The sequence below is a fragment of the Mauremys reevesii genome, linkage group 16 (genome assembly GCF_016161935.1).
Source record: "Mauremys reevesii isolate NIE-2019 linkage group 16, ASM1616193v1, whole genome shotgun sequence".
Taxonomy (NCBI): Eukaryota; Metazoa; Chordata; order Testudines; family Geoemydidae; genus Mauremys; species Mauremys reevesii.
The window spans coordinates 41,282,999-41,305,948 of NC_052638.1; the positions used below are offsets into that span (position 1 = coordinate 41,282,999).

At 57.1% G+C, this 22,950-nt stretch overlaps 1 protein-coding gene across 5 annotated transcripts in view; it reads left to right on the forward strand.

Annotated features, from left to right (window-relative positions):
* SPIRE2 (spire type actin nucleation factor 2) overlaps window positions 1-20,490 on the forward strand; it is a 60,277-nt gene extending 39,787 nt beyond the window's left edge. For 3 of the 5 annotated variants that reach the window (XM_039503595.1, XM_039503596.1, XM_039503592.1), the window contains 12 exons: window positions 1,750-1,833; window positions 3,178-3,342; window positions 5,812-5,898; window positions 7,324-7,447; window positions 8,228-8,397; window positions 11,361-11,574; window positions 12,609-12,751; window positions 13,720-13,854; window positions 13,992-14,059; window positions 14,153-14,180; window positions 15,208-15,323; window positions 16,854-20,490. In XM_039503595.1, the coding sequence (XP_039359529.1) occupies window positions 1,750-1,833; window positions 3,178-3,342; window positions 5,812-5,898; window positions 7,324-7,447; window positions 8,228-8,397; window positions 11,361-11,574; window positions 12,609-12,751; window positions 13,720-13,854; window positions 13,992-14,059; window positions 14,153-14,180; window positions 15,208-15,323; window positions 16,854-17,067 (1,548 nt within the window). In that variant the 3' untranslated portion in view covers window positions 17,068-20,490. The remainder of the gene's footprint in view (window positions 1-1,749; window positions 1,834-3,177; window positions 3,343-5,811; window positions 5,899-7,323; window positions 7,448-8,227; window positions 8,398-11,360; window positions 11,575-12,608; window positions 12,752-13,719; window positions 13,855-13,991; window positions 14,060-14,152; window positions 14,181-15,207; window positions 15,324-16,853) is intronic. The other 2 variants (XM_039503593.1, XM_039503594.1) reach the window with 2 other exon arrangements.
* The last annotated feature ends 2,460 nt before the right edge of the window (window positions 20,491-22,950 follow it).

Genomic DNA, 22,950 nt, shown 5'->3' on the forward strand with positions numbered 1-22,950 from the left:
AGTCATTAACCACTGGGACAATCTACCCAGGGTTGTGTCGGAGTCTCCATCACTGACAACTTTTACATCAAGACGGGATGTTGTTTTAGAAAATCTGCTGTAGGACTTACTGGGGGGCAGTTCTCTGGCCTGTGCTATCCAGGAGTCAGAGTGGATAAGCCCAGTGGTCCCTTCTGGCCTTGGAATCTATGCAGACCTCTGACACTGCAGCTCCTGGGCACAAGCAGCAAGGCATGAGAAGGTTCCCCCAAGTCCTTCACAGCAGGCCCACACCTGCCCAGACGCACTGTCCCTGCTTGTAATGACATCCAGGAGGGAGCTGCAAGCAGCCAGCATGGTATTACCCAGCTCCATGCAGCAGGCACGCAGGCCATGCAGGATGGGTTGGGCTGTGGGGAAGTTTTAAGGTTGCCAAAGAGGATCTGATGCAGGCAGAACAGGTGAGGTGCCAAGTATTGACCTAGCGCTGCTCTACCCACTCTGATGACTTCCTGGCTCTCCTGGGTAGTTTAACAGGCTGGCCCAGGTCCTTCCAGCCGAGGGAAATGCACCTTCCATTATTTCAGCCTGGGTTAGAAAGTCTGCAGCATATTCCCAGGTGCAGCCCCGGGCAGTTGTCTGTGCACCAGCCAGAGTGCAGGGCTGGTCAGATGCCGCATGGTGGAAGCAGATGATGCTTCAGCATCACGTGAGATGAGCCCGGGAAACACAACCACAATCTGCCAGCAATGATAGGGTCTCAAGGTTTTCTCAGTGACGGCGAGGCTCTGATCTGTGGTGGGTTTATTAGCAATAAATTATAGTTCTCTTTCCTCTGCTGCCTGTCATTCCAAAGGATCCCAGCGCGTGTTCCAAATTATACACACAGGTCCAGTGAAATGCAGCCCCCTCTGGGGGGAAGCAGTAACCATCCGTCCATCCCAACACTGTAGGGTGGTGACAAACCCTCCTCTCCCAGGAAGTGCCAAGGGACCTTTAACATCTGGACCAAACAGGCAGGGCCTCAGCTTGCCAAACAGTAAACTGCATGGAAATGGAAGTGTCCAGAGCTTCTCCTGGGGCACACGTTGCTGCTGGGGAAGACACAGGCTGTGCTCAGAGTCCATTCCAGGTGCTCCCAGAATCCAGGAGGGATGCGAATTCATCGCCCACCGTCCCCCACAGGTGCTGCCACATGGCTCAGTTGAGATGGGACAGTCCTAGGATGTATTTGGCGAGACCCACAAGCACAGACCGTGAACATTCCCTTGGGGCCCAGCATGCTCCTGGCTAAGAACTTCCCCCCGGGCTCCAGTCAATGGCACCTGGACGATCTTCCTGCCCAGATCTCTACCCTAAGCTGTGGTTAACAGGCCCCAGCTAGGGGAGTGGGTGGCTGGGGTCAGACCCAAGGCATGACCCGACTTGCTGCTGCTGCCGAGTAGCGTCTTGGGGCAGGGACCATGCCTCCTTTGTGCCTTGTACCTGGCCAGGCACATTCAGTGCCTAGTAGCCTATGGAAGCTGAGCCTTGTGGAGCTGTGATGGGACTCTGTGGCACCACAACCCCCTAATGGGAGTGGAATTGTATCCAGGGGGAGGGACTGGCAGTTGGGGCAGATGGGGGCCGAGGATCTGGGCACTCTTTCTTCGTGTTCAGGGGTCCTCTCTTTATGAGACCGCTTCAGCCAGGATTCTCCTAGGAGCATGTTGGGCTGGTGAGGTGCTGGGGACCCAGCATGGGGAACGTGACATGTCTGTGCTGCTGCAGATGCTGAGGAAGCTGAGGGAACAGGAGGAGGAGCTGGAGGAGAGGTCGACGGATGAGCTCGATAACCTGCGGAACACAGACTGGGTAAGTGGCGCAGGGTCATCTCCCTGCGGGTGCTTTGATCAGCAGCTCTTGCCTTGCAGGAGACAGAGGTAGTGAGGGGCTGATGGAAACCTTGTTTTGGCAGCCTAATGAACAGAAGAAGCACTTGGGGAGAAGGGCTGGGATCCCGTGGGCCCAGAGGTGTGGGAACCTGCAAACCCTGGTGGCTTAGACGTGTCACAGGGGAGACCCAGTCGTTCCCGGGACAGCAGGCACTGGGGTGCTGCAGAGACAACGTGCTCAGCCCTGCAGATTTATGTCACCCCTGGCCAACAAAGGGGATGCTGATGGGCCATTCCATCCAGCCTAGCATGATGGTGTGGGTGGGAGATCATCACGAAAATGGGGGAGCCTTTGGGGAGCTCCCCGAGTCCCACTGGGGACCCCTTCAAGGACTGGATACAGATCCCTGAGAGAGGCAGAACGATTGCTGCCATTGCGGTCACTGGAAGGAGTGCAGAGAGTGTAGGGAACACGGAGGGGAGTGTGGGAGTGGGGGGCACTGGGACAGGTCGTAGCTAGAGAACGGGACACTGACCCTGCTTCCCCAGCATCAGGGCCATGATCCAGAGCCCCCACCCCACCCCCCAGGGAGCAGGAGAGCTGGGAAGGGAACGGACACCTTTGCAGTACAGACACTGCCCTCTCACCTCAGCCTGCCCAGCCAGGAAAGCCACAATAGCCAGGCCATTGGCTTTGGCATGGACCAGGACATGGGTGGTGAGGCCTAGTGGTTGGAGCAGCAGTGCTCAGAGCCAGTGTTAGGAATCAGGAGCCCAGTGAAGGGCTCAGGAATCAAGAGGGCTGGAACAAGGCTGGAGCAAGGCAAACGCAGGAGAGATTGCAACTGCGGGCAAGTACATTGAGCAGCCATTGGCCAAGTGCTACTGCTGGGCTTTGAAGCAGCCCTGGCAATGGTGCTTGGCCAGGCAGGCCATCTGGCCACTTTCGGCTGCAGTTGTCAGCTAATCCCAGGCCCGGCTGCAGGCCCTCGTTCCTGACAGGCTTCTGGGCATAGTCACATGCTCTAGACTGGAAGCCGCTTCCACCCCCATCGAAGTTAGAGATGGGAAGGGCACTGGGAGGTGACCCCGTCCATCTCCCTGCCAGTGCAGGACTGTTCCTCACACCAGGGCTAAGCATGCTGCCATCCTCCCGCCAGGTCAAGTCCCAGTGGTGGGGGGAGCACACAGAGCCCCTGCTGGGCTCCATTCACAGGGCTCATGTCCCATGGTTACCCAGGGCTCCCTTCCCCGATGAGGAAACCTGTGACGCCGCGGGTTCATCTCCTTGGTAAGGGGCAGTTGCCCATTGTGTCTGTTCCAGGCCCGGCTGTGGGTGCAGCTGATGCGGGAGCTACGTGACGGTGTGAAGCTGAAGAAAGTCCAGGAGAAGCAGTACAACCCCCTGCCCACCGAGTACCAGCTGACGCCCTTTGAAATGCTGATGCAGGACATCCGGGCACGCAACTACAAGCTTCGCAAAGTCATGGTGAGCCCAGCCATGGCCAAGGGGCCTGAGCCCCGGCCAGGGGGTGACTGCCATGGAGTGCAAGGGTCGCTCGCTCCTACTGACCCACCATCTGCCTTTGGGCTGGAGCCCCCACCACCTCCACCTCCTGGACCCGTTGATGCTGAAGGCCTAGCTCAGTGTAGGGCTCATGCTGCTGCTGGGACACCCCCAGGGTAATACCTGCCCCTCCACTTAGACCAACTCACCCTAGTGCCTCTGCAGAGCCAAGAATCCTAGGACTGGAAGGGAGCTTGAGAGGTCTGTGATGGGTTCCCCCCAGGGTGCCACCCAGAACTGGGGTACCACTGAGCCCCCTGACCCACCAGCCTGGGCTCCCTCTCACACTCTACTGCTGTGACAAGCTGCAATGCCCTCCCGCCTGCACTTTCACCAGCAGTCACACAGGTAGGGACACAGCCCGCTGCAGTTACATGCAGGCTCTCTAACCACCAGCCTCCCAGCCTGGGACCCAGAGCAGTACCACCCTGCCCTGGTCAAATCTGGCCAGTATATGGGTTTAATGCCCGGTCCGCCTCTCCCTCAATGTGAAGAGAACAATGCACACTTGTGGCAACCAAGCCGAGATTTCCCCAAGCACTCCAGTCAAAGCTCACTGGTTTAGATTAAAACAAAAACAAGTTTAACAACTACGAAAGATAGATTTTAAGTGATTATAAGTGATAGCAAACAAATCAAAGCAGATTACCTAGCAAATAAAAATGCAAACTAAGCTTAATGTACTAGTGAGATTGGACATGAATAGCAGATTCTCACCCTAAGAGATGATACCAGCAGGCTGCAGATCCTCAAGGGGCAGCTGCCCTTGCTTTGCAGCTTGGAATCCCCAAGTGTTTCATTCACAGGCTAGAAATGCCTTTAGCCTGGGTCCAGCACTTCCCCCAGTTCAGTGTTTGTTCCTCAGATGTTTCCAGGACTCTTCTTATGTGGGGGGTGAAGAACCCCAGTGATGTCACTCCCTGCCTTATATAGCTTTTTGCATATGGCGAGAACCCTTTGCTCCAAAGCTTGGTTCCTAGGCTGGTCTGTGGAAAAATACTGACATCCCAAGATGGAGTCCAGCATCATGAGGCCTGGTCACATGTCCTTGTAAAGTCACAGCAGCCATTGCTCACAGGTGTCTGGAGTGTTCTCGGGACAGGGGCGGCTCTAGGTATTTTGCCACCCCAAGCACGGCAGGCAGGCTGCCTTCGGCGGCTTGCCTGCGGGAGGTCCCCGGTCCCATGGATTCGGCGGCAGCCTGCGGGAGGTCTGCCGAAGCCGCGGGACCAGCGCACCCTCCGCAGGCATGCCAGCGAAGGCAACCTGCCTGCCGCCCTCGCGGTGACCGGCAGAGCGCCCCCTGTGGCTTGCCGCCTCAAGCATGCGCTTGGCGTGCTGGTGCCTGGAGCCGCCCCTGTCTCAGGAAGGCTCCCCAGGTGGGAGATAAGCTTCTCCTAAGGCCTATTGTTCTCCCTAATGACTCATTTCCCTGAATAGGCCCTTCCCAACCAGGTATACATCCTGTCTAGTGGGCCTTACCCAGCTGTAACTAGATTTGAAGTACAGATACATAGTCAGTATTTATAACTTCAGATAAAAATGACACATGCAAAGAGGATAATGATATTCAGCAAAGCATAACTTTTCCAATGACACCTCACATGACTTATCATGCATAATATACATCATGATATGCTATAACCATATCATAACAGCCTATGAAGAATATGGGGTGCAGTGTCACAAGGTCATCTAGTCCAGTCCCCTGCACTGAGGCAGGACTAAGTATTATCTAGACCATCCCTGACAGGTGTTTGTCCAACCTGCTCTTAAAAATCTCCAACCATGGAGATTCCACATTCTCCCTAGGCAATTTATTCCAGTGCTTAACCACCCTGACAGTTAGGAAGTTTTTCCTAATGTCCAACCTAAACCTCCCTTGCTGCAATTTAACCCATTGCTGCTTGTCTTGTCCTCAGATGTTAAGAAGAACAATTTTTCTCCTTCTCCTTGTAACAACCTTTTTTGTACTTGAAAACGGTTACCATGTCCCCCCTCAGTCTTCTCTTCTCCAGACTAAACAAGCCCAGTTTTTTCAATCTTCCCTCATAGGTCATGTTTTCTAGCCCTTTAATCATTTTTGTTGCTCTTCTCTGGACTTTCTCCCATTTGTCCACATCTTTCCTGAAATGTGGCACCCAGAACTGGACACAATACTCCAGCTGAGGCCTAATCAGCATAGAGTAAAGCAGAAGAATTACTTCTTGTGTCCTGCTAATACATCCCAGAACAATGTCTGCTTTTCTTACAACAGCGTTACTCATATTTAACTTGTGATCCCCTCTGGCCCCCAGATCCCTTTCCACAGCACTCCTTCCTAGGCAGTCATTTCCTGTTTTGTAGAGTCATAACTCTCCCTCCTCTCTCTGCCCATCCCTCTCTCACCAGGTGGATGGCGACATCCCCCCCAGGGTGAAGAAAGATGCCCATGAACGTATTCTGGATTTTATACGGTCACGGCCGCCACTGAAACAGGTAACGTCCGTGTGAACTCTGTAGTGCCCGGGCTGCAGGTTTCTGACTGACCAGGTGCTCGGGGGCACGTGAGAATCCTCGGAAACAGGTTCTAAATCGCTGCCTCAGTGAAAGAGCCTCCCTACTGAAGGGAGAGGCTGTCGCACTGTCTGGATTTTCTAGTGTCAGGTGCATTGCTCCAGTGTCCCCTTGTTACCCGGGGTTATCAGAACCCCAACAGGCGGTGTAAGGAATAAATCAACAGGAATTCAGCGATTCTGTCGGACCAAGGAGAAATGCAGGTCAGCGTGCTTTTGTCTAACACTGCCGGTTATTAGATTTAAGCACACAGAGATATAAGCAATAGGTTTAAAACATCCCAGATATTTACCTATATTCTGAGATGGTATTGAGTAATCAATGACAGATCAGTGCTGGCCAAACACTCCCAGATACCCTGTATTATCTGAACTTTTTATAACTAACTTCTACTAAACACATAATAGGGGTCTTTATAACCTAAGTCATCACTTTTCCTAACTTTCAATAAACTTTTACTATCAGAGGCATCTAGACTCAAGGCTGTCCAGACACATATCTTTGTTTCACTCTCTGTTATTTACTTTTTCTTCCCTCCTCCCACACTGATTAGCAAAACTGCCAGTAGCTATGACCTTGCTTCTGAAAGCCTATCTCCGCATTAACCCTTAACTAGGTGGTGGTCTAGCTCATTCATTCAGAGTGGCTGAGTGCACATAATATGGTTGCAATTAGCTTGATCACATTCTGGGGTATATACTCCCCTCAAATGCAGCAGAACACCCATGTCCCAGCACTGGAGACTGCTCTCCTCTCTGCTTGTCCTGGGAGCCCACTTCCAGGAGCACTTTCCCCTTTTCCTGACACTTGCCTAGTGAGGAGGAGCAGATGTGAGGGCCCTGCGGCTGGAGCTGCGGAGAGAGGCTCAGCTGGGACCCTGCTGGCATGAGCTAGTGACGCGCCTCCTTCACCTGGAGAGCCCTGGAGCCTCCCCCTAGAGTAACACTGTGCCCTCGCGGCTGGCTCCAGGGGCAGCAGGATCAGCTTTAGGACCGAGAATCCCAGCGCTCTCTGTGGGCCCCATTGTGATCTCTGCTCCTGGGGGGACCAAGCCCATTACATGGGGCGATAGCGCAGTCATGGCTACTCCCCTGTCCAACATGAACAGGCAGCCTGGGGAGACGGCAGGTCTCAGGCCAACAGTGCTCTGCCTCCACAGGCCACACTGTCCTTGTAAAAACGGGCGTGGCAGCCATGTGACCTCTGTAAGGGAAGTGAGGGGCTGCCCTGGGGCTCCTGGCAAGTCGTCCTTGGTTGGGTAAGTTTGGGCAGCCTAGGTTCACAGATGCCCAGTGCAGCGTCTCTGTTCTAACTGGCCTGTCTCGTCTGCTCCTGCCCCTGCTGCAGGCGTCTGAGAGGCGGCTGCGCCCCATGCCCCAGAAGCAGAGAACGCTCCACGAGAAGATTCTGGAAGAAATCAAACAAGAAAGAAAACTTCGCCCAGTCGAGATGCGGCACCAGGGTCAGAAAGGTACCGTCCCAGCCCGCCCCAGCGGGGAGCCACGTAGCCGCATGCTGCCATCCAGCACCCCCGGCCTTGCCTCAGCATGTGGAACTTGTGGGGTCCCCGAAACGCTGGCTCATCTGTGAGAGTCCTGAGGGGGGATGCAGAGCGCTCTGAAAGCTGCAGGCTGTCAGGGAGCAGCTCCAGCCCTAACCCCCAGAGGGCGCTGTTGAAACATGACCCATTCCAGATGTTCTGTACGAAAACAAACACCAGGTTAACAGTGCCCAGCACTGGCTGCCAGCAGGATTTGAACCCAGGACATTCCCAGAGCTTTACTAGCCCCCTAGCCCGCTCATGCAGCGTGCACGGCTCCTCCCCCCCATTGCCCCTGTGCAGCCTGCTCTGTGCTCGTGAGGAAATTCAGAGGCCACGACTGCCCCAATTTGTGGGGAAGGCATGACGGGCAGCTCTACCCCAAAGGTAAATTCCTTCCCGCTGCCTGCTGAGACGTAGCACCCCGGCCTCGTTCGCTGCATGAGTCCAGGTCTTGTGTGGGGTGCTAGCACCCATCAGCCCTGCCCCCCAGCCCCCATTCTTCCTGCACTGTGCTCTGTCCATGCAAAGAGGTTTCATACTCACTTCCCTCCCATATGGGCTCAGGGGGCAGTTTGAAACTGCAGCCCCCTCTAAGGTATCCCTAGACCACAGGGAAGCCCACCCCTCTAGGTGGATGCCATCCCCCCATCCTCCTACCAGCCCTGCCCTGAGCACCTGTGTGAGTCTCTCCCCTCCTCTGCCTTGCAGGTTTTGGCTCCCTGCCCTGCATCCTTAATGCCTGCTCCAGCGATGTGAAGTCAACCTCCTGCATCAACCTCTCTGTACCCGACTCAAGCACCCCCGCCCAGCGCCTGCGGCCAAGGGTTCTGCTCAAGGCTCCGACGCTGGCCGAGATGGAGGAGATGAATATCTCCGAAGTAAGCGCTGGTTTTGTCTGTGGTCACTGGTGGGAGGGTGCTCAGGATTGCTGGTATCGGTGTCATCTTCTGGGGCAGCGAGGGGATGGCTGGCAGGGAGACACAGCCCTTGACATGAGCGCAGCAGCATGGCAGAGGGGCTCTGTATCTGAAAGCCAAGTGCCCTGTGTGGCTTTTCTGGGCAGAGCTCACCTTCAAGCCTGCCGCGTGGCCCTTCTTGATGTCAGTGGCACGGCCCTGCCCCCAGTACAGTCAGGAGCTCTTCTGTTGGCTTTGGCGGGAGCAAGAGAGGGCTCTGCAAGACTGGCTGGGCCAGGGTCAGGAATTGTTTAGGGTAATAACGGGGGGCAGTCCCTGCCTGCCCCCGGCAGCCCAGAGGGCATGCCCGGCCTTAGCTCCCCCTGAGTGGGGCCGCAGTGGGTTCATGCGGAGAGATCAAGGCAAGGAGAAACCCCCCCACCCCCTGCACACTAATAAATAGCATGTGGCCTTCTACTAGAGCTTCAGGCCAGCAGAAAGTTCCTGAGGCTTCACCACAGGGCCCTGGGTCAGCTCCCAAACGTAAAGTTCACAGACCCTCTTTGGGTAAGCTGAGGAAAAACCATCCCCCACTGCTACCTGCGTGACTTCTGCTCAATGTCCTCTTCCTGTTTCTATGGCCCAGCTCTAGGGCGGGGCAGGGCCTCCTTCATTACCCCCCAGGCTGGCCCAGTTGCAGGCTTCCGCCTATCCCTCAAAGGGGTACTCCCTTCCCGAGGGTGATGCCTTTCACTTCCAGGTCACCAGTTCAAATCCCACCCAGGACAATAGGGATTACAAGCTGTTGCTTTCTGCTGGTGCTGGTTGGTCTCTGGCCAGCCCACAAAAACAACTAGCAGAGCTGGCCTCATTAGCAGTGTCAGCCCAGAAGACCTCACGGCTGGCTGGACAGGAGGGGGTGTGGGAGCTTGCGCTGAGGCCGCACAGCTGGAACTCCAGTGCGACTTGCCAGCACTAAATTCTTTATTCAAAAAAATGAAGCAATGTCCCCAGGCTCCCAGCTGGGTGGGAGATCAGGCTCTCAGCCTCTCTGGGGCTTTCATTGTGTTGCCTCCTTTCTTGGACTGACCGACCAGTAAAGGGTTGTGTTGGCGTTGGCATGGCATAAAAATGGCAAAAAGTTCAAAATACAAAGTAGGGAGATAAAGGAGAGAGATCTAAGTCAAAACAGGAAAAGAATATCAGAAGGGCTTAGGTAGGCATCATATAGCTGGTCAGTAGCCTCGGCGTCAGCAGTGTGGGGGCTGGAAAGTTCTGATGGGCCAGCGCAAGAGGAGCTGCCATTCAGTAGGTGTGTGGTGTCCTCAACTGCATCACAGAGGCCTGTCCCTGAGTCCCCAGGTGTGGCCATTTATCGCACCCTCACCACCCCCCTCTGAAACACTGGCGCTTGTCCCAGAGGCAGCATGGCAGCCTGAAGCCAGGCACTCTCTCACCAGGCTGAGTGAGGAGGAAGGAGTTTCCTGTAGAGGAGCAGCTTGTTCCCATTCCTCTATAGAAGTGGTCGGTAACGTGGCTCTGCTGATGAGATGGTGGCGAGGCACTTCCATGTCTCTTTGAGAAGTGCTGGGAGGTGGAATATGAGAGAGGGCTGGTAGCCACTTGCTACTATTGGTCTCATGGCTTCATTCAGTTGTATATTGTGGGTGGAGAGTTTAACCAGACTGAAACACAGAATTCTCCAACTGAGCAGCAGAGAGCTAGGTGGGAGCTTAGCGGTGTTTGAGAATGCAAGTTGAGCATGTAAGCTTATGTAGGAGGACATTTCTGCTCTTAATCTTCTGAGCTACCTTGGTGAGGTGATCCTGGTAGGTTGGTGTGTGGATTGTGCAAGGGTAGAGTTACTCCAAGATATACAGGCTTTGGATCATGTGTTAGTCATTCTCCATTCAAGAAAGTGTTGAGTTCTCATGACGTCTTGAGGTGATGGAGACCACACGGTCTTTGACATACTTAAGTCGCCTCTTCTTGCAATAGCCACTGACGGCTGTTGTCTGTTAGTTCAGTCTTTTTGTGGTATCTGTCTCTTGAAATTAGGCAGATGTCGTCTGCATATTTGAATTACCTTGAAATTGTTGCAGGCAGATAACCCATAAATACGATGAAAAAGGTTGGCGCAAGAACAGATAGATCCCTGAGGGAGTCCATTCTTCTGGGTCCGGTATGTGCTCAGTTACAAATGCTCCTACTAGGTCTGAAGCCTGCCTGGTCATCACTCAGAGCATCCTTCTCCCAGAATTAGTTACTCCGGAAGTCTGTAAACGTGGCTCAGAAGTGATCTAGAATGGTAGCTAGCTGGAAGGGGTTTCCTGGCTTTGGTGGAGCTGTCACCCTAGCTTTCCACCATAGCTTAGGCATCCTGTCCAGTTGGATGACACAGGATATGAAAGCAGACAGCGATTTGATGCTCTTTTTACCAAGGTGTAGTAACATTTCTGGTGAGACCTTGTCAAGGCAACCTGCCTCCCTGTGGCTCTGTGCTCTCTGCGTCCTTGCGGTGGGCATCCGTGGCAGTAACAGAGTGGCGCTCCGTGGCAGTAACAGAGCGGGCGTCCGTGGCAGGAAGAGGGGCGCTCCATTTTCTGAGCCCTTTGTCTTTTTGCTCACTGTACCTAGGCAGGGCTATAAGGAAGCAGCTGATGGTGAGTGATGGGACAGCCCTGGTGATGGATGGGATCTGTGCAGTCGTCTCTCCAGTACCATTTCCCCAGGGGGTGGATCGCACCACCCTCTCCATGGGCTCTCTGGGCACTGTACGGTGTTGACGCTGCCTACAGTGGGTGCAGAGGGGGCATCAGCCAGGCTGGGTCAGGGAGCTGGCACTTCAGAAAGCTGCCCGTTGGCAGCTGCAGGACAGGGGCACTTTTCCAGCAGGCCCCCGGCCCAGGGCCTGCGTGTTCATGTTGCTCTGTATGACTTTGCAGGAGGAGGAGTCTCCAAGCGCTGAGATGGGGAGGGAGCCTGGCTTAGGGCTCCCCCTGAAGCGTGATCGCTCCTTCTCTGAACAGGACCTGGCCCAGTTCCAGAGCGAGAGGGGCACCAGCCAGCCCGAGTCAGGGTATCTGGCACCACGGGAGTCTGAGCCAAGACCCCGCTCAGGTAGCATGAACACTGCACGGATCAGCATGGAAACCAAGGGCAAGTTCCTCCTACCTTCCCTTCCCCTCCCTTCCCCTCCCCAGCTGATACAGCCTCCCTGTCTACCCCCCCCCCCTTCTGGAACTGCACCTGCCTAGAGCAGCTGTCTCCGGAGGCACTGGGGATTGCCCTGCAAAGGGGGCACAGGTGCAATCCCAGTTTGGGCCGCCATTCCCCCTCCCCCATGAATGGAAGGTGTGCCCCCCCCCATAGGAGACTTTGCAGCGGGGTGCCCGGCTCCATACAAAGTCCGGGTTTGGGGACCAGCCCTTGTTTATATTGGCTTGCCAGGAGCTGCCCAGTGCAGAACCCTTCAGTGGTGCTGGAGCACTTCTTATAGTGGGGGAGCTGTGCCCGCCCTTGCCCCGTCCGTGCCCCTCGCTGCCCCCTAGAGCCAGGGCCAGGAGCAGGGCCGTGGCTCCAGGATGGGGGGATGCGGCAAGGGGACCGAGGCTGGGGCCACAACTGGGGATGTGTGGGGAGCCCCAGGTGCAAGGCCAGCAGCTGGGACCCTGGGCACGGAGCCGGCAGCTGGGACCCTGGGCACGGAGCCGGCAGCTGGGACCCTGGGCACGGAGCCGGCAGTAGAGCCCCTGTAAATCCTGAACCCTTCGTTCCCACACCTGTGGAACCCTTTGCTGGTTAGCAAAGCCCAGAGTCTTCTGCCCTCTGTGGATGTTGTAGCACAGCACTGGGCCCCTGCAGGACACCCCAAAACCACCATCAGGTTCTCCCTGCCTCCCCTCCTCCCTAAGCTCTGCGCCGCTAGAGAACACCTCGTGGCCACACAGCCTTTGGCTCTGGCCCTGCTCCGTGGCACTCCCCCATCCGGCTCTGTCCCAGCAAGACGTGCAGTTGTTGGAGCCGATTCCCCACGCTGGCCACTGCCAGACCCTGTTCAGCCTCCTTCCCACCGGGCCCCTCTTGGTCCTGGTCCCGGGCCGGAGGGTCCCCAGCCTCCCGCTCGGCTGATGATCAGGGAGGAGCAGAGCTCAGCAGGACTGACTCTGGCTGCCTGCGTTATTCTCCTCCAGGTTCGTTCCCAGCCAGTTACCACCAGATCCCAGCTAGCGCTGGTCCGCTCACGTCCGACCGCGGCTCCCTCGGGGCTGTGGAGGAGAGGTCAGAGGGCGGCTCCAGCTCCACCCCTGACAGCAGCTCCAAGCATCTGTGGCTGGTAAGTGTCCAAGCTGCGCTAGAGCCCTGAGCCGTGCTGACCAAGTCCCCCAGTATGTCAGCGAGACGCCCGTTCACAGCCAGAAAACTGCCGACTGTGATTCCATAACGGTCGCTCGCCCTGGGGGGGGCAGCCAGGCCACACCCGCGTGGCACCGGGTTGCCGTAGGGGCTCGTGGGCTACGGGCTCAGACTGCTGCTGGTGGAGGGGCACCTGTGAGTGGAAGAGGATGGTCAGGCTGCTGGGGCCAGGGGCAGATCTCCCTGAAATGAATTGGACAATGTTGGTCAGTTTGCCCTGAGCTCTGGCCTGGCGCGGCTTAGTCTCCACTAGCAAGATTCTTGAAGGAGGGTGAAGCTCGGAGCTGAACGGCAGGGGGCTGCGGGTCGGGACTGAGGGGCAGCAGCAGAGCTGTGGGTGGGGCCAGCCAGGGCTGGAGTAGTGGGGGCTGCGGGTCGGGACTGAGGGGCAGCAGTGAGCTGGAGGGAGGGGAAGGCTAGGACAGAATGAACAGGGTGCTGTAGGTCAGGATAGAAGTGCACTGTGGGGGGAGGGGGAGGAGATGCTGCAGAACAGGACTGAGCCCAGGCTGGGGGACCTGATCCCCACAGTCACTGTAGCAGAGTAAACGATAGTTTGGGTTTCCCCCCGTCCAAAGCTCTGGGGCCCTCACGCAGCCAGGTACAAATGCCGGGGAGTCGTGGGGGGCAGGGCCTGGGAGCTCGTCCCTGCTGCTGTCCCGTCAGTCTCCGTTCCACGCCTGCGTGAGCAGCTGCATCTCCTCCGGGGTCCTTGTGGGCGCCTGGGCCACGGCCACATCCTGGGTCAGTTCGCTCCCCGCCAACGTGCCGCCCCTGCGCTCTCGGTGCGTGAAAGGGGCTCAGCTCAGGCTGTGGCTGGGCAGTGGCCAGCCGGGCCCTGGGGCGGGACTGCGCCCCGCTTAGTGCCCTCCCCCTCTGCGTACACAGGAGTTCAGCCACCCCGTGGAGAGCCTGGCCCTGACCGTGGAGGAGATGATGGACGTGCGCAGGGTGCTGGTAAAGGCCGAGATGGAGAAATTCCTCCAGAGCAAGGAACTCTACAACAGCCTGAAGAAGGGGAAGGTGAGGGCTGGGGATGGGCTGGCACCATGGCCTCCCTGGGAGCGACTGCCTGGGGTCTAGGGCGGAAAGGGCCCTGGGGTGTAGGGATCCTACCCCACAGACCGTGACCGTTTACCTCGGCCCTTCTCCACCTACAGATCTGCTGCTGCTGCAGAACAAAGTTCCCTTTGTTCTCTTGGCCCCCAGCCTGTCTCTTCTGCAAGAGGTGAGTGAACGGTCCCCTGCTTGGGGGTGGGTGCATGGGGGGCAGGGGAATGAGGTTCTGTGCTGACCCCTGGGATTCTCTCTCTGCTTTTAGATCCGTCTGCGCCTCCTGCAGCCTCAAGGTAAGAGACGCGTCATGAATCAGCCCCAAGAGAACCATCCGCATTGTGCCCATCGTCTGGGGCCTCCTGCCACTTAACTCCGTGGGCGCCCGCACCTTGGACACTGCCTTCCCCCCTCTCCCCTCCCCCACAGTCGCAGTGATCTCCGAGTGCAGTGTGCCGGTGGGATGGCGATGGGGCGGGCCCTGGAAGCCCCGCAGTGGGCATGTGAATGTACCCACTGTGCCGAGGCGGTGCAGTGCTGAGCTGGCTGTGGGCTGGCAGCAGACGGGCAGCACTGTAGCATTTCTGGGGCCCTGCTTAGCTAACTCCTGGCCACCGTGGTCACCCCACCAGGTAGGACACTGGCCATAGCGCAGTGGGAAGGGTCAGGGGGGTGATTCTTTGTGGCCTCCCATATTTAACGTGGGGTGCTGGACCGACGGGTGCTGCACCCCCTGGCTTGAAGCGGTTTCCATCATCCACGGGGCTTCGTTTTGTTCAGTGGCTCTCAGCACCCCCTGTACAAACTGTTACAACGCCCCTGCATTGAACTGACTTGTAAGTGGGGACAGTAACCTTCAGGCCAGCGCTCCCCAGCTCTGCTGCAGGAAGTGGCCTGGTCAGAAATGACGCGGACACAGGGGACCCTGCGTGGGGGGAGCTGGGGCCCGTGGGAAAGTGACGCTGTGCTTGTTGTGAGCTCAGTGCCGGGCAGCTGTGCTAAGCACGTTGCGGTCCCTCCTTGGGCACAAGCTGGCACAGAACGTGGCCACTCCCTGCGTAAGTCACCCAGCGTAGGTGAGCCGTGATCTCAGCCAGTAAATCCTCTATGGGGGACACAGGACTTGGGCTTCAAGCTGGCTCGCTTTTGTGGCTACCTCTGGCCTGGGGAACTTGCCCTTTTCCCCGGGTCACTTAGCCGCGTCAGGCACAGGAAAGGACATACGTGGTGGTGCAGCTTTGCCGGACGGCCGGTGGCCATGGCAGCAGCTCAGAAAGTGCCCAGGCGCCCACCTGACACTGACCTCTGCTGCTTCTCCTGCAGATTAAGATGCCTTCGAAGAAGCTTGCTCATATTCCCGTCTACGCCCTGGGCTTCGAGAACCTCCCCAGATCTCTGAATGCCAAAGCTCTGCTGCTGAGGAGGAGAGACGCCTTCAAGTAAGTTCCCCCCAGTGCTTCCTGCTGCCCCATCCCGGCTCCACAGCGAGGCCCCCGTCCCATACAGGGGGTGCGTGGCCTCTCCAGCACGGCCTTCCCGCTGCTGGCACCTGGCCCCGGGCTCTGGAGCCACCGGACAAGGGGCCAGATATCAGGAGAGACAGAGGCAGGGTGACCTAGAGGCCTGAGGCGGCATTGGCTGAAGCCATGGGGGATGTGAGGAATGCAGGATCAGGCCCCTGGGTGATGTAAGTGTCTGTGCTAGCAGCACCCAGTGCTAAAGCCGTGGTGCATTCCCTGCTGGCGGCGGGGTGGGGTGGGGGACAGGACGGACTGGGACAAAGCCAACCATTAGTCTTTCCCCTATGTAGCTGGGCTGATGGGCGCCGCAGGCCGTAGAGAGCCGGGCATCCCTCTCCAGATCCCATGGACATCTGAAAATGGCAGAGGTGGGGTGTCTTGGGCTGGCCCTTCTCCAGCCAAACCCAGCTCTTTGTTTCCTGGCGGTTCCTGTGCAGAGCTCCGTGCACCCTGGGCAGGGCACGAGACAAACCAGAGTGGGGAGCACCATCGTCACCTCTCCTCCCTGTGCTGGTGTCTTCTCTGCTGTGCAGCTGTCCCCTACCATCTCCCTGACCCCTCCTTGGGTAGGCTTCCTCTCTGACTTCGACACCTGGCTCCCCTTCTGCCTTCCCGCACAGCCCCCGGCCCTCCTTGGCAACTTCGCCCCCCACCAGTAAATCCCTGAGCACCCCCGACTCTCACCTCCTAGTGTGACCTTCCGCCCTGGCTTGGCTGCTGCCTGCCCTGGGCTCGCCAGGTGCTGTTCCCTCTCATCTCTCAAGAGCTGAGCTCCCTCCTCACCCCCTGCAGTGTCACTCACTGCGTCTCCAACCCACCCTTCCATGATCTCCAACCTGTCAAGGCCCACCACTGTTCAGGCTCCTCCCCCAAAATCAGACATGCTCTGGTCTCCTCCCTTGTCAAACCCACCCACCTCCCCATCCCCTCCAGGCTCAGTGATCCTGCTGGCTACAGCCATTGCCTTCAGTCTCTCCTCTAGCTCCTTCCTGGACCCTCTAGTCCAACTGCAGCTTCTCCGTGTCAGGGCTGGGTGCAGCAGCATCGCTGTGGCCTGGGGAGGAGCTGCACAGTGATCTCCCAGCTCTGTGTAGCCAGTGGCCTGTGCTCTCCACTGCCAGGCTGGAGCCTCCACACTTATTTGACAAATCAAATTTGCAGAATTTTAAAATATTGTGTGCAGAATTTGTAATTTGTTGGCACAGAATTTGTTGGCGCAGAATGCCCTCAGGAGTAGCATGTGGCCCACAGAGTTCTGTCCTCCCCTCCCGCCCCTTTCTCTCTCCGTGGCTGATCTCTGGCAAGGCTACGAGGGGGCGTCGTCCCCAGCACTGGAGAATGCAAATCACAGGCTTGACAGTCCCCTGGGCTGGGGGGGCTCTGGGTCCTTGCACAGAGCAGGGAGGTATTTCCAAGTGGACGGCTGCTTCTCATGGTTGTGTCTTGCAGCTCTCTGCACTGGCGGAGGGTGGAAGAGGAGTTCCCCCACATCTATGCCCACGGCTCCATCTTGAAGGACATCTGCAGTGACTGCACCAGCTTCGTGACCGATGTCATCTGCTCAAGCCGGAAGAGCATGGCCATCCTGAATGCCACGCCGCGCAAGGGCAGGAAGACGCAATCCCTCTACATCCAGCCCACCCACATTGCCAAAGCCCAGTGAAGGACTCCACTGCCACCCTCCAGGCCTGGCCCTGGCAGCTTCGCAGGCACCAGGAGCCAGGCTCACAAGCAACTCCGCAGTGTTAGCACCTTTGCAGAAATTGGCTCTCCAAGGAGCTGGGACTCTCTGGGCATCACCTCCCACCCCCACCAACATTTGTGCGCAAGAACCAAACCAAGATGGCTTCCAGGTGACCCTGCTGCCTAAAAATTGCCACCATCCTTCCCTGGCGTGCTGCAAACACCGCTGCTTACCCCCAGCCTGACCGCTCGTGCCGCTCTTCGACCTCCATTGCGATGCCCTGCTAGTGGAGGTGTGTGTATGTACGTAGATCATCTGTATACAGCTCTATATTTATAGACATTAGTGACCAGCGAGATGGCACGTCAGCCAGCGGGACTCACAGACGGCGGCGCGTGGCTGAGGCCACGTGTTGCACAGCAGGGAGCTCGGTGTCTCCCCATGGGAGAGCAGAAGGACCCAATCCCTTGCTCTGGCTGAGGATGGGCAGGACCCAGGATGTAACTCAGAGCCCAGCTTCTCTCAGATCTGTCGGAGCAGGTCCTGGCGTGTTTCGTTCCTTCCCACCTGGGCAGCTGGTCCTGCCCGGTTCCTCAGGGCCCCGGAGCAGGCTGGGGCGATCTGTCTGGAACGTGTTGGAGGAGGAACTGTTCAGACTCTTCTGTTTACATTGCTTCTGACTCGCCTGGAAGGAACGGAGTCCTAGCGTTGGGCTGAGGCTCCTGGGCCAGTGTGTGCTGCTGGCTAGCACAAGGCAATGTGCTGGTTCTGCCATGTGGCCAGAGCCCTGCCATTGGGATCAGGGACGCAGGCTGTAGATGCCCTCCTCAGCCCGCCCAGCCCGGCACCTTTCCCCTCCAGCTCATCCCTTGGTGTCAACGGCTGCCTGGGCTGGGGCCCCCGGTGGGGCTTAGTTCCCACTGAAAGCACCTGGTGGAGCTGGGCTGGCTAGAAGCACTGGCTGGGTCTTAGGCCCTGTGTTTGAATCCAGGGCATGGTGCTTGTGATGGCCCGAGGCCTGTCCTGGGAGCCAGAGTGGGGGCTGAGCCTTGTGAGGTTCAGTGAAGGTGGCGCATAGCCCTGCCCCGAGGAGCAGACTGGGGCCTCCTGCTCCCCATGGGGAGACCCCCTGCGCCTGCCATTACTGAGAGCAGAGGCTTTTCACGGCTCCTTTCTAGCTCAGTCGTTGAGCTGGGATCATGGGGATCTCCAGTGTCTGCCTGTCCCCACTGTTCCTTTCCCTTCGCTGCTCTGGCTGCCAGGTGTCCCTGGCGGTGGGGCAGGCGCTGCCTGTATTTAGTCAGACCCTGGTTTTGTACCAGACACTCGGCTCTGAGTAGGTCTTTGTCTTTGTGCTGCAAGGCTGCGTGTGGCATCAGGGGGCTCGCTCCGGGCAGGGCAGGGCTGGGCTGGCGGCCTGTTCCCAGTGCAGGGGCTGCGCCGTGGCTGAGTGTACGGCAGCCAGGGCCCAGCATAGCATGTGCTAAATCTCTTATTCCCCAGCCTCGGCCCCTGCCCCGTGGATCATCTCTGGGGGAGTGGCCAGGCGGTAGGGCTGTCGTGGTAGCCATGGGATACCCGACATTGATGGGCCCTTTCTCCATCCCGGGTGGAGCCTGGCTGGCCGCTGCGCTCTGAGTAAGGAGTCCAGCGATGAGGAGCAAAGGCTCCTGCCCAGCGCCTGCTTCACTGGAGGTAGAGGAGATTGCCAAAGACTCTGCCAGCCCCACTCCTCTGGCTCCAGGCATCTCCTGGCCTTTCCAAGGCTCATGTGGGTTATGTGGTCTGGGCCCTGAACCAGACTAGTCACAGAACAACAGGGAAGCCCTGGAGAAAGCCTGACCATGGGCACAGGTCTGTGCTCTCTCCCATCTTAGTGCTCAGCATCCCTCCTGGCCAAGAAGCAAGTGCCTGGAGCCCCGAGGAGTCCGGCTGGCCTCCTCTAGGCTCCATCGTCAGCTGCTTCGCCATCGTGGCCTGCACTGAGGAGGCCTGGCTGGGTCACCAGCCACGGCTGCTGTTTAAATGTGCCTATAGAATGTATTTGTCTAGAGCATCCTTTGTGCGAAGTAGCCCGGCCTATGGAGGCTGAGTGACACCGTGCCCTCCCCCCTGCCCAGGGCCAAGAGAGGCCTGGGGAACTGGCCCAAACCAAATCATGCTCCTGTATCAGGTTTCCTCAGTGGGCGGGTGTCCAGCGTACTGGGCGCACTGGCTCCCCACAGACTGTGCCTGCCCACAGGCTGTGGGCCAGGTAACGCACCCAAGCCGTGTGAACTAAAGGGACTATTCCACAATGTGCCACTAGCCTTTTGTGTACCACCACTTGGGTTGTTGTGTCTTGTGACGTGTGACACAGGGAAATGCAAACTACACATGCCTAATATGCCCAGACAAGTCCAGGGGCAGGACCTGATTTTCAGTAGCTCAGAAGCCACGGGCCCATGCCATGGAGTGCCTACTTTGCACTTTCACACAGGCTGACTACATGGGCAGATTGGGTTTTGTACCTGCAGGTGGCCAGTTAGACACTCAGGCCTTGTCTACACTAGAAAAGGTTTGCCAGTGTAACCAGCAAACCCTTCTAGTGGGGATGCAGCTTGAACGCATGCTTTGGTGGTATAGTTCATACCAGTTCCCCAAACCAAATAGCTGTGCTGGCCAAACGCCCCCTTTTGCTGGTATGACTGTCTACACTGGGGCCTTAGCCAGCCTAGCGAGGTCAGGTGGGAGAGTGACTTTTCACACTCCTAACCAACACAGCTGCCGCAAAACTTAGCACTGTAGATCAGGCCTCAGACCGGCAACTGGCTCGTGCTCATAAATCAAGTAAATAATTGCCAGTGGATCTCTGCATACGGCACGAAGCGACTGAGCTTTGGCAACCCAGGCCTGGATGGGAGCTGGCAGCATTTGGGGAAGGTTCATCCGCCCTGGGAAACTGCACAGTGTGTGATAGGGGAAGCAAGGGGGAACGCTCCTGCAGACTCCACGACCTAGCAGCCCCTCTCCACGCTGAAGATACCATCCTGCCAGAAACCCGTGGTGCTCCGCTGCCCATGGGCGCTGGTTTCTGAGGTTAGCCTGCGTTGGCGTCACCCCGCTCGCTTCTCCCTGTTTTGACTCAGCCACATTTTGCTGACACATAAGAATGACAATGCCTTATCATCCTGCCCACTGTCTGCAATAACTCATCCTCCTGCCCATGTCAGCGTTGACAGGCGTGTGCGAATGAGGGTGACCCCGCCCACGTGTCCTGTCCATGGCTGAGCCATCGGCCAATGTTTTGTACACAGCCCATCCTGTACAGATGAAATGTACATTGTAAATAACGTGCACCTGGACTGGCATGGTTGCTCTTGTACATATGGTTGCTCCCATACTAATAAATCCCTATTTTGAGCTGCAGTGGCTGTTTCATAATGCTTTGTCGGCACATTCTGATTCCTGGGCTGGGTAGCTATGGGTGGAGGGAGGCCAACCCAAACAGTGCTGTAGCTTACTCCTGGGGGAATTTTTGCGCCTCTGTGCGTTCGCAGACTTAATATTCCCCACAGATTTCTTTGCTTTCCTGCAGAAAAATGACTTTCTATCAGGGAAACAAAGGGAAGCTGCAAGAGCAGTCACACACCAGTCCCTAGCAGAGCAGATACATCGTTTCAGGCACCCAGAGCAGCCAGCGGAGAGGTAAATCAACAGGGGGCTGGGGAGACCCCAGCCAGTGGCTCCTACCTTGATCCGGGATCAGCTGCTAGTCCTGGCTGGGCTGGAGGCAGGAAAGGACAGGACTTCCTCTTCTCTGCAAGCAGTGTCTGGAGTTATCAGACCCACCCCCAGAAACCTCCCCCAGCTGCAGGAAGCTCAGCATCCTCCTCTGCTTCCTTCCTCCATCGTGCCTCAGCTGGGGGGGAGGGGTCACTATATGGGGAGCTGCTCCCCCATCCACCCAACTCCTGTGCATCCGGAACTCCCATACCCAGACACCGCTGCCAAGCCTCACTGGGTACGTTCAAACCCCACCCCACTGAACCTCAACCCCTGCATCTGGAGCCCTCCGGTCCCCCACCCCTGCCTCCAGACCACCCCACACTGAGCTCCATACACTCAAACCCCCACCCTGACGCCCCACCCCCCGCACCACCCTGAGCCCCCCAGTCCGCTCTGCTGAGCCCCAACCACCTTCACCTGGAAGCCCCTGCAGAGTCCAATTGCTGCTGCAGCTAGAACCCCCAACTCCAACTCTAATGAGATTAATCGATTAAGGTGGGCTATTAGCAGGAGAAAAAAAGCTTTTGTAGTGATAATCAGGATGGCTCATTTCAAACAGTTGACAAGAAGCTGCGAGTAACAGTAGGGGGAAATTAACATGGGGAAATAGTTTTTAGTAATGACTCATCCACTCCCAGTCTTTATTCAAGCCTAATTTAATGGTGTCCAGTTTGCAAATTAATTCTAGTTCTGCAGTTTCTCGTTGGAGTCTGTTTTTGAAGTTTTTTTGGTTGAATAATTGCGACTTTTAGGTCTGTAATTGAGTGACCGGGGAGGCTCTGACTGGTTTTTGAATGTTATAATTCTTGACGTCTGATTTGTGTCCATTTATTCTTTTATGTAGAAGCTGTCCGGTCTGGCCAATGTACATGGGTACGTGTCCTAGGTAGGGCCCACAGTGGCCATTCCCCCTAGGCAGCGGAGCACCCCAGACAGTTACTGTGATTGCACGGCAGCCATGCAGAGGCCTTAATGGGATCAGGGCCCCAGTGCTGAGTGCTGCACACACAGGAAGATCTGGTCCCTGCCCCATAAGTTTACAATCTAAGTGGAAACAAGATGCAACAAACGAAAACAAATTGAGGGTAGCAGGGAGGGAGGATGAGGAGAGATGGTCACATGGGCTAACAGTGACCTTGACATTTTGGTTCCAGAGCATTTTGGTTCCTGCCCAGCGCTGCCCCCTGCCCTACAGCCTGGCCAGCAGCCCTCGGTTTGTGAGCCTCCTGGCAGCAGTGGATCCTGCGGAGGTGGGATTTAAACAGGAGGATGGCGCTGCTGGGGATGAGGTCAGGCAGCATGCTCCAGGCCGGAGGCAGCACGGAGATGTCTATGGGAGAAGTGGGTGTTCAGGCCTGGAGTGGAGGAGCCTGCTGGGAATGATGCAATAGGAGAAGAGCACATTATTATTCCTAGAATCATGTTTTGATGGTAGTGCCTAAGGCCCAGCCATGAGTGACACCGCATTGTGCTACGTTCTGTACCTGGAATCGAGAGTCCCTGCCCTGGAGAAGTGGGGAGGGGTAGAAGGGGGGAGGGTCTGTGCCGTGTGGCTTCTGCAGCACTCACCTCCTGCCCTGAAATGCCATCGGTTGGTTTACGTATAAGCACTAAACAGACAGGTGCCCGTTTCTCTCCTTCACTCCTGGACGTGCCGAGAGTCATAGTGGATTTAAATTCCTTCTGGCAGGCGAGTGCTTAGCCAGCATGGCATGAAGTGCATGAGGCTACCTCAGACGGACCGGGCCTAGGATGACCAGATGTCCCAATTTTATAGGGACAGTTCTGATATTTGGGGCTTTTTTTTTATATGGGCTCCTATTACCCCCCACCCCTGTCCCACTTTGTCACACTTGCTGTCTGGCCACCCTAACCGGGCCTGGCGGCACACGGCGCGTGATGCCAGTATTGTGCCCATTCCTTGTCTCTACGTCCTTACACAAACACCTGGGTTGGCAGGGGGTCAGCAGCACCCTGTGACATGCCTCTTCCTGCCCCACCTGCTGCAGCCCCCTCCCCGCAGGGCAGGGGCTCCCCAGGGGCAGATGGGGAACTCCCAGGTAGCTGTGGCTCTGGCCAGGGAGGGGCTCGCTG